Source organism: Anneissia japonica, unplaced genomic scaffold (genome assembly GCF_011630105.1).
Source record: "Anneissia japonica isolate Jap-2015-1 unplaced genomic scaffold, ASM1163010v1 scaffold718_len1063573_cov188, whole genome shotgun sequence".
In the NCBI taxonomy this organism is placed as follows: domain Eukaryota; kingdom Metazoa; phylum Echinodermata; class Crinoidea; order Comatulida; family Comatulidae; genus Anneissia; species Anneissia japonica.
This window is the reverse complement of record NW_022727435.1, coordinates 1,057,923-1,069,202: the sequence shown is the minus strand read 5'-3', so window position 1 is coordinate 1,069,202 and position 11,280 is coordinate 1,057,923. Positions and strand designations below refer to the sequence as shown.

At 38.8% G+C, this 11,280-nt stretch overlaps 3 protein-coding genes across 3 annotated transcripts in view; 1 reads left to right on the top strand and 2 right to left on the bottom strand.

The window, feature by feature from the left end:
• Nucleotides 1-11,280, top strand: part of LOC117113711 — a 30,013-nt gene that overhangs the window by 2,958 nt on the left and 15,775 nt on the right. The gene's annotated exons all lie outside the window — the stretch shown is intronic.
• Nucleotides 2,630-6,369, bottom strand: LOC117113744 (multiple epidermal growth factor-like domains protein 6). The gene is given in 3 exon segments (XM_033257185.1): nucleotides 2,630-2,772; nucleotides 3,174-6,204; nucleotides 6,349-6,369. Coding segments are annotated over 3 exon segments (3,195 nt in total).
• LOC117113743 (multiple epidermal growth factor-like domains protein 10) lies at nucleotides 6,546-7,769 on the bottom strand. The gene has a single exon (XM_033257184.1). The coding sequence runs from the start codon at nucleotides 7,767-7,769 to the stop codon at nucleotides 6,546-6,548; it is 1,224 nt and encodes a 407-aa protein (XP_033113075.1).

Genomic DNA, 11,280 nt, shown 5'->3' with positions numbered 1-11,280 from the left:
ACTGTATAGGCCTTAACGAAGTGTCTGGGTTTTCGAGACCAGAAACTCGTTCGCTTTGGGCCATAGGCCTACTATAAGGCCTACTCTGTGCGTCCGTGGAAAATCCTTTTTGGTGACTAAAACGTGATATCCTTTCCTCTGGCATTGTATATTAGGACAAGAATTTATATCTATATAAATTTAATTTAAGTATCCGTTTAAAGAAAACGCTCATGGCGCCCCTCCAAAAGAAGTCAAAAATATGACCGACAAAAGAAACAATGAAGTTTAAGGACCAGAATCAATTAAATTACATGAGCCGGGTACTTGGGTCAGCGTCACTCTCTATGCAGCCATGTATTCGCAGATACTCTACACAATACAGATTATCAGTATTATCATTCTAATCTTCATCTTCCATAAAATAATATTGTCATTAGTTTTAATAATACTATACATTATTATTATCAGGCCTAAGAAATGTTTGTTTGCCCTCCTCACAAAGTAAGGACGGCAAAACAAAAAACTTTTTAAAAAAGGGTCTTTTTAGCTTTTTTCTTTTACAAATTAAAAAAAATGTGAGTGAATTGATCTTAATTTTTTACCAGTTGCCTTACAAAGTTGTTTAAAGTTGTTGTCCGATGTAAGATATTGCCACTCTATAACTACAATAATTGCAAAATGTCAACTTTGGGTTATTTTTATTCCTTCTGACGAGTAATCTTGAAAAAAATAATAAAATTAAAAAAAATCTTTTTTCCACTGCCCCTTCTATACAATTTCCAGCATGGGAGGACAAACACACAATCTTTTTAGGCCTCATAATAATTGTCATTATCATTATCAATATCATAATATATTATCATTATAATTGTCATTATCATTATCAATATCATAATATATTATCATTAAAATTGCCATTATCATTTTTCATTACCATTGTCATTACCATTATAATTTTACATTCACTATCATGTAATTGTATTTTAACCATCCTCATCACTTGGAAGAATACCTTTCACTGTATAATCCACATTACTATTATTGTTATTTTTTATTATGATAATACAACATTATAATAATAACAATATTTATTATTATTATTATTATTATTATTATTATTATTATTATTATTATTATTATTATTATTATTATCCTTATCATCATTATCCTTATCATCACCATTATTATATCCACATTTATCATTCACATGAGGCATATCTTTATTATTTTTTTACATAATTGCGTTAAATTTCAAACCTGATCACTATTCAATTATCTATTATAACTTATATATAAGCTGCTAAATGCTGATTTCTAGTTTCATTCTAAAATTATTTTATATAGGATTGGCTTTATATTAGGAAAGGCTTTTGATTGGTCGATCAATAGACAGGCGTGTCCCACAGTTCTAATTATCCAAGTTGTCAATAAACAGTTCTTATGCTGTCTTGGATTATACATCGGAGATGATTGGCATAGCCTGCATCTTGCACTACATTTGTAAGCCAAGTATTGTCCATCCATTGGATCCGATATTCACGAGATTCGGCGCATTTGAATGAGACTTCAACACGAACGCCCTGCGGATGATAATGGTAACTTTTGTAAATTATTTTAAAATTGTTTAATGTTTTCATACATCACACTTTCTGTTTGATCATTACTGTAGTAATTATCATTCAGGTGCTTGCCTTACTTTCATCGTAGATATATCTTTGTTTTTAGTAAAATAGTGTAGTGCCACTTTATAGGGGGGAAATATATCCGTTATATATTGGTACAGTGCTGCACCTTCAGGGCCTTAAGGGATGTATATCACCTGCTCGAGAGATGTGTATAAGAGACAGTATATATATATATAACAAATATATATATATAACAATTATATAAAAAAAATTATATAATTATTATTATAATAATTAAAAACAAAATTTAAAAAAATGAAACTTTAATTCTAAAATTATAATTATTTTCTCTCTCTTTGCAGATATTAAAGATTGTTTAACGATTTAAGGAGAAAATCTATATATAGACCTTTAATTTTAATGCTCATATGCATTGATACCCGAACACTCGACAACTTCCTGCACAACCTCATTACCCGCAGCTCTTTCCAATTTAAACAGCGGAGCGTCATTGTTCGTTGTCGTCATGTCGCAATAAACTTTAGTTTTTCGTTCCCCAATAAAATATTATAGGTCTATAATAATATTTGGAGGGGAACTTTAAAGTAAATATTATTAGGATTTTAAGTTTTAGTGAATTAACAAATAAAACCACTAATTAAAACCAAATCGAACCTGTAGTTGACTTTTAGTGTAGTCATCATTGTTATTTAGGACCGTCCTGCAGAATCCCACGTGATCAGTACGCATGTGGAAGTACGCGTCCGATTTATCGGGAATCCGGTCCACCCAGCGTTCTCGACATGTCACTCCATTTGGGAATCTTAGACCATCCACTCTAAGTTCAAAAGATATAGAAAGTAAAACACATTAAGACAACTGCGATCGAGTAAGTCCTCACATTTATCTTAAGTTGGAGTGTGCAAAATCAGGGCTGCGAGAGAGCAATGGTTGTCGTGGAGAGAATATGAAACACAAAGATAGGCCTACCATTGGTTTAGAGTTAGGCTGCGCCTATATGCTTATTTTGGCCGCCGGTATTTCTTTACCCACCGTATTTCTTGGCATTCAAATATGTGTTTGCCGTCCTCATAATACACCAGCACCTCTGAACATGTGACTTCCCTTGTTGATATTATTTGCGAGGTTTTGAATCCAATGATATCTAGCAATAATCAATCAATCAATCAAATCAGCAGATTAATCAATCAATAATCAGTCAGTTAATAGTTTTGACAACTGTTTACACTTCAGAAACAAAAATTGTGTTTTGAAGGATGTTTTCCCCTACCTGACGTGTTATACGTCGTATACAAATTTCCTGACGAAAACGCCATCGAAATAAAGATTGTGTTTCTTAATGTGCCTTTTGCTAGGCCTAATAATTCTGCACTGTCTCAAAATTAAACATTAAATATTGATTTGTGGTAGTAGTGGTAGTGATAATAACTGGGAATCCAATCCAATTTAAAAAGGAAAATACAAACATTAAAGGGATAAACTAACGACTTTTTAAGAAATTATATAAAAAAGAATGAAAGATTAATGAGGATTTTTTCACCTTACCAGTTGTTTCGCAGTATGTTCCAACCCAACCAGTTAAACAAGTGCATGACCCATCAATAGAACTGCATGCTGCGTTGTTCTGACATAAACAGCCTCCAAGACAGCCTACTCCGTAACGGCCCTCCTGACACGGGATGGCGCACGAGGACCCAGTCCACCCCGCAGTACATTCACAGACACCAATGGAAGGAGAGCATGTTCCTCCATTTGTGCAACGGCATCTTTTAGTGCAATATGCACCATAGTAACCTTCCCTACATGCCACATCGCACTTCGGTCCCGTCCAGCCGGGTGCACATGTGCACGATCCATCAAACCGAGAGCATGAGGCCCCATTTTCACAATCACATTCTTCTAAGCACTGGAGACCATACGTGTTGTCTGCACATTCCATGTTGCATAAATCTCCAAACCATCCAGGGGGACACGTGCACGCCCCGTTGAATCTAGAACATGATGCCTCGTTTTCACATGTACATGTGTACAAGCAGTTAGCACCATAAAAGCCTTGCTGACAGGGAGTGTCACAATATCTCCCAGTCCATCCTGATTTACACGTGCAGCTACCATCAACTGTATCGCAGTCTGCTAGGTTCTGACAACGACAGAGGTGTTCACAATTTTTGCCATATCACCTGCTCGAGCATGCAATATCACACGCATTCCCTTGCCATCCTGGAGCACAGCCGCAAGCCCCTGTGAAACGATCACATGTGGCACCATTTTGACATAAACATAGTTGTGAACAGTCCTTTCCAAAATGACGTTCATCGCAAGGTTCATTGCATCTTGTACCTTTCCACCCGTCGGGACAAGTACAACTACCATCAATAGAGGAACAACTCGCCTCGTTGTCACATTTACAGCGTTTGTTGCAGTTAGGCCCAAAGAAACCTGGCAAGCATGGGGAATCACACGCAGTACCAGCCCAGCCCGCTAAGCAGTCACACGCACCCGTAAAACGGTCACAGGTTCCATAGTTTTTGCAGTGACATACCTTGACACAGTTTGCGCCGTACCTGTTTGCAGGACATGGAACGTCACATTCAGTAGACATCCATCCATCTGTGCAAGAACACGTTCCATCGAATCTGGAGCACTGCGCGCCATTCTTGCAAGCACACGTTTTGAGACAGCCTGCACCGTAAGTTCCTTCAGTACATTGGATGTTACATGACTCGCCAACCCATCCACTGGCACATATGCACGTTCCATCTTGCTTGTTGCACACTCCCTTATTTAGGCATCTACAGCGAAACTGACACCTCAAACCGTAATATCCGTCTGGACATTCTAGATTACATACAGCACCAGTCCATCCGGGACCACAACGGCATCTACCATCTTCTGGGTCACAGACGGCTCCATTTTGGCATCTACACTTACTTTTACATCCGACTCCATAGTAACCAGACGGGCAGGGGTATTCACATGTATCTCCAGACCAACCGCTTGTACATGTGCATTCCCCAGTGAAACGAGAATTTTGACAGAGACATTCAAACGCACAGTCAATACCATATCGTCCAGTCGAACACGGTGTGTGACAGATGGTGCCTGTCCAACCGGGTGCACAATGACACTCCCCAGTAATTCGGTCGCATTGTCCATTGTTGAGGCAATTGCACTCATTTTTACAATCATCACCCCATCGGTCATTCGAACACGGCGTATCACACAGATCCCCAGTCCAGCCAGCTTTACAAGTACATGTGCCGTCAACTGGTGAGCATTCTGCGTCATGCTCACCACATGCACAAGTCCGAAAACACTGAACTCCAAAAAAGCCATCACCACAAGAGTTACTGCACATCTGGCCAATAAATCCGGCTGGACAGGTGCATGTACCGTCGAATCGCGAACATGATGCACCATTGCGACACTTACATCTTGAATTACAATCAGGACCAAACAACCCTTGTCTACACGGCTCGTCACATCTTACACCAGACCAACCAGTTGTACAGGTGCAAACACCATCGATGTGAGAGCACTCTGCGTCATTTCTGCAATGACACTTGCGTTCACATGCTTCACCGTAAGTCCCGGGACTGCATTCAGTACTGCAATAAATCCCCTGCCAACCGGGTGGGCAATGGCAAGTGCCGTCGAATCTGTTGCACGTTCCTCCGTTCTGACATAAGCAGGTGCTTTTGCACTCTGCACCATAAAGACCGGTCGGGCAAGCAATGTCACATTGGTTCCCAGTCCAACCAACTCCACATGTACAGGTTCCATCAATGTTTGAACATTCTGCATTATTTTTGCATTTGCATCGTTGGGTACATCCAAGTCCATATCTATTTTCAGGACAGGGCGTATTGCAGTGTTCGCCATACCAACCATACCCACAACTGCAAGTACCATCAAACCGCGAGCAAGTTGCATCGTTTTCGCACAAGCATAATTGTTGGCATTTATGTCCCCATCGATTCGGTTCACATTCACGGTTACACAATTCACCTTGCCATCCGTTTGTGCATGTGCATGCCCCATCAAATCTAGAACAAGCTCCTCCATTCTGGCACCTACATCGCTCCAAGCACTGGACTCCAAACAATCCTGCTTCGCACGGCGTGCCACATCTGTCTCCACTCCATCCGGCTGGACAGCTGCACGTGCCATCAAATGGAGAGCATTCAGCATTATGATAACAGCGACAACGGCTCTCACAATTTTCACCAAAATACCCTTGTGGACAGAGCAGCCCGCATTGTTCTCCGGTGTATCCATTTGAACATTCACAACTACCATCAAACCGACTACAGGTGGCGCCATTTAAACATTCACATGTCAGTGTGCAATGAGCTCCATAGAATCCTACCTCACAGGCTGCGTCACAAGAGGCTCCAAACCAACCAGCGGTGCAGGTGCAGCGTCCGTCAAATCGGTCACAGCTTGCCCCATTTTCACACCGGCATCTTCCTTCACATCCTTGACCAAATGTTCCATCTGGACACGGCTCGCCACAGAAGCTTCTCCAACCCGAGGCTTTAGACCGCCCCTTGGGTATGTTGCACGTCACGTGCCTCTGCAGGACAACACATGCGCTTGTCCGACAAGCGCATACTCATTGCCCTATTCTGATTGGTCAGTTGTTAAATTCGATTGACATTCTGGAAAGACCCATTACGAATTTATAGGATGCTCCCCAAAAAAGCATTAGTTAACTTACGAATACAGGTACCCGTGTCATTCCTGTAACCGGGACAACAGTGTAAGGCCTTTCTAGTGATAACTTCTAGACGCAAAGCATACGTGTTGTAATATACAGGCCTAGAAGAGGAATCAAATTTAGTGATTTTAACGTAGGGTATTATATTAAATTTATTTGCCTTTTAATTATATTAAATAGCTGTCTCTTATACACATCTAGATGTGTATAAGAGACAGAGCAGGACCATAATAGCCGGCAACACATGTACATCGTCCGTCAATATGGCTACAAGTTCCTTGGTTCAGACAGCGACATTGCTGTGCACATTCATAGCCAAATGTACCTGGACCACACGGACTTGAACATTGATTACCCTGCCATCCGGGCGAGCACGTACACGTGCCATCCACGTGATCGCATTGAGCATTGTTTTCACAAGTACACACTGAACGACATTTAAGGCCATACCTTCCTGCAGGGCAAGGTTTAGAGCAGAAATCACCCTGCCAACCTGAGGTGCAAGTACATTTGCCACTAATATGGTGACATCGGGCTCCATTTTTACAAGGACATATTTCCGCGCAATTTAACCCGTATTTTCCTTTTGGACATGGCTGACTGCAGAGGCTTCCAGTCCACCCTGCTGTACATGTACATGACCCATCCACATTGTCACAAACTGCCTCATTCTGACAAACACAACGCTTATTACACTTGAACCCATAGGTACCCTCAGGACAGCTTGAACTGCAGTCAATGCCTCTCCATCCAGGAGGACAACGACAAACACCCGATACATGGTTGCATACACCACCGTTTTTGCAAATACATACTTCCTGACATCCCTCTCCATATGTACCGGCATTGCATGGTATGTTGCAGTCGGCGCCCTGCCAGCCCGTAAAACAATTACATGTCCCTAACACGTGATCACAATCTCCGTTCTGACAAGTGCATTCATTTGCACAGTTATCTCCGTATGTGTCACGCGGACATATATCTGCACAAGTAACACCTCTATACCCAGGTGCACAATAACACGTGCCATCTACATTGTCGCAAGCTGCACCGTTCAAACACGAACACAATTTAGAGCACGCCAGTCCATAGTAGCCAGTGGGACAAAGAGTTTCGCAAAAGCTCCCTCTATACCCATGTGCACAGTCGCACGTCCCATCTACAGGATTACAATATGCTCCATTTTGACAACGACATTCTTTAGCGCACCTTAAGCCAAAGAAATTTGGCCGACAAATATTTTGACAAAATTCACCCCTGAAGCCAGACGTGCAAGTACAAAGACCGTCGACTGGATCACAAGTTGCGCTGTTTTGACACTGGCATAATTTCGTGCAGCTTTCTCCATAGGTTCCAGGTTGGCAGACGTGTTCGCATTTGATGCCATAGAAGCCGTCTGTACAAGTGCATTTACCAGTCATACTATCGCAAGTCCCACCGTTAGAGCAGTTACAATTTTCCAGGCATTCGATGCCGAACGTGTTATCCGAACAACCTACAAACACGTTATTAAACTATTAATTTCACTTCATAATAAACTAAACTTCAACACATCGCATTCAACTTGCCTACATTTTATTTTGAAATTTGCAATTGGTTTAGCCGTTATCTAAATACAAAAACAAAACGCAACATATATAAAAGCGAAAGTGTGCTTATATTAGTTAGAATCAAATATACATGTCTTTTAAGCTAGACAAATAAATAATGACATCATTAAATTCATATAAATAGATACTACAAATAATGAAGTCTTCACTCACTAAACTGACAAGAGGGTCCTGAGTATCCTGCGACGCACTGACATATACCAGGGGAAGAGCATACGCCATCATATTTACATGGTGGGTCACAGACCGCTACAAGAATGTAAAAGATATCTATATGATGCTTGTGACAAACAAATTTAATATATTTATGCATTTTATAGAGAGGCCTAATTTGAATAGGAGGGAAAACTGTGGGCTGAGGGTGGGAGACGAACATACGCCGATTACTTTACTAGGATCTTTAATTAGTACCGCCTACTATTGAGGTAGAGATACAAATAATTGTATACTTGCTACAACAGTGTTGAGAATTGCAAGTAGGATTAGGCACGCAAATGGACCTCTCCCAAGCTGGTTTTCCACTAGGCGAATTTGTTCGCGCGAATCAAGGCGTCAGTTCGCTTCCTGAGCTCTGATTGGTTGCGCATTTTTTCTCTTCGCAAAAACTCCGATAGGAATGTGAATGCGCATATGCATAAGCCGACGCTTTGGATTCGCGTGAATAAATTCGCCTAGTGGAAAAGAGGCTTTAGACCGCCCCTTGGGTATGTTGCACGTCACGTGCCTCTGCAGGACAACACACGCGCTTGTCCGACAAGCGCATATTCATTGCCCTATTCTGATTGGTCAGTTGTTAAATTCGATTGACATTCTGGAAAGACCCATTACGAATTTATAGGATGCTCCCCAAAAAAGCATTAGTTAACTTACGAATACAGGTACCCGTGTCATTCCTGTAACCGGGACAACAGTGTAAGGCCTTTCTAGTGATAACTTCTAGACGCAAAGCATACGTGTTGTAATATACAGGCCTAGAAGAGGAATCAAATTTAGTGATTTTAACGTAGGGTATTATATTAAATTTATTTGCCTTTTAATTATATTAAATAGTATAGCCTACTGTGTTTATTACTAAAATATTTAAAAATATGTATAAAGAAAAGCTAGTCTCAATTTTCCTATTTTCAGTCTTTGTCATGATATAATCAATCAATCAATCAAGCAATTATACAAGCAATCATTCACTCAACTGTTCCATTTATAAGAACACGTCATTATCAAATAAATGGAAAGCGGTATTGAATATTATATATAGCAATAGTAATTGTTATAGTACTACAATAGTGACAATAAAATAACAAAAAAAAACAACAATAAAATTAATTTGAAAGCATAATTATTAAATACCATATTTTATTTATAATGACAATAAAAACAATATATAAATATTACTATCATACGGTAATTATTTTCACATTATTATTTATAATTATTATTAGATATCAACGGACATGGTAATAAACATAATATAAATGTTAATAATAACAATATATATATATATATATGTATGTATGTGTATATATGTATATATATATATATATATATATATATATATACATATGTATATAATATTACATTATAAAGTTTCATTGTAATTATATATTACCGGTATTTATTAACCATATAAACATGTGTGTGTGTGTGTGTGTGTGTGTGTTGAAGCTTGCGGTACACCACGTAAGTAGTTATGAAAAGAACTGTTGTTGTTGAGAAAGTCTCACGTTTCGATTGAGATGCTTCAATCGTCTTCAGGAGAATAATAGCCATAACCATATAATAACAATATAACAAATAATAGACTTAAAATAACAATAAACAATCAAAATATTCAGTATGTCCCCGAATACTAGCGAAAAAAAAAGTCATTTAGGTGGGAATCGAACTCACGTCCTCCAGATCTAGCTTGATGTCTTAACCACTAGTCCACCGAGATTGCGCTTAGTGACTAGTGATGAATCCGATCCCCTAGTAGCAGCGGGTACTGCAAGTGCTATAAAGATATAAATTTGCGTCAGGAAAATATCATAGGAGTGATGTTTTGCCCTACCTGACATGTTAATCTATCGAATACTCATTACGTCTCTCAAAAATATTAACAATACTTTGATGATGATGATGATAATAATAATAATAATAATAATAATAATAATAATAATAATAATAATAATAAAGATAATGATAATAATAATAAAAATAACCATCATATAAATAAAATTACCAAAACAGATTATAAAAAAAAAAAACAATAATAAGTCTTATGATTCATCCAACCACAGGCCACCTTATAAGCTTCCTGCCGCAGGGAAGTTACGGCGCGAATGTGAGGAAAAGTAACCCTTGAAAACAAACATGTTGTAATGAAAATAATGAAAATGTACACGAGTGTCACATTCAACAACTAGAAGATTTTGCCAAAAGCAATAATATTGTTTTTCGACTTAACAGAACCTGTTTGATCAATATGTCTGTGTCAGGCACATCTATGATGATGATGATGATGATGATGGTGATAATGATTAAATGAAGACGATGGATATGAATATTACGATGATGATGATGATCAGGACGACGATGATTATGATGATCAGTGGTGGTCCCATGTCCTCGACGAAAAAAAGTGGGCGTGGTCGGGCGTTGCTCAAAATCTCTTGAAAGTGTTCCAGGGGGCTTCGGACAATTTAGGGGTTTCAAAGGCTTTTAATCAGTTTTGGAGTCTACTAATACTGTGTGTGAAAAATACACATAAATGTTTTTCTCCCAGACGAATTGTGGCTTTTCTCCCCAACGGGGGACTCAAGATGACTATGCATGATGATGATAAATGATGATCATATGACGACGATGATGATGGTTGTGATGAAGGTTTTGATGATAAAGATGATGATGGTAATTTCATTTCAATTATGTTCTCTTATAAAACAATATAAACAGACACAACAAAAAGTACAATTGAAAACGGTGCTGAGGAATGATTGCAAAAGGTAAACTGAATTACTATCAAAGTTGTTCCCGCTGAACACCGTCGCGTTTAACAAAAAACATTAAACACTGCAGTTGTTAAAGTGAACACTGGACATTTTGACAAAGCTTGAGACGTATACATTTATTAAATGAAATTTTCGCTTACACACACACACGCATATATATATATATCAAATATATATATTTATTCAAATTTCAGAGTGATTGCAATTGACCATAATGCCAATTGGAGCGACAAAAATCGCAAAGATAAAGAGAATCACTGGGAACTTTTACTTAAAACCACCACACCATTTGGACTCAATATTAGGAACGTTCTCCCAGTACACTAAATTAAACC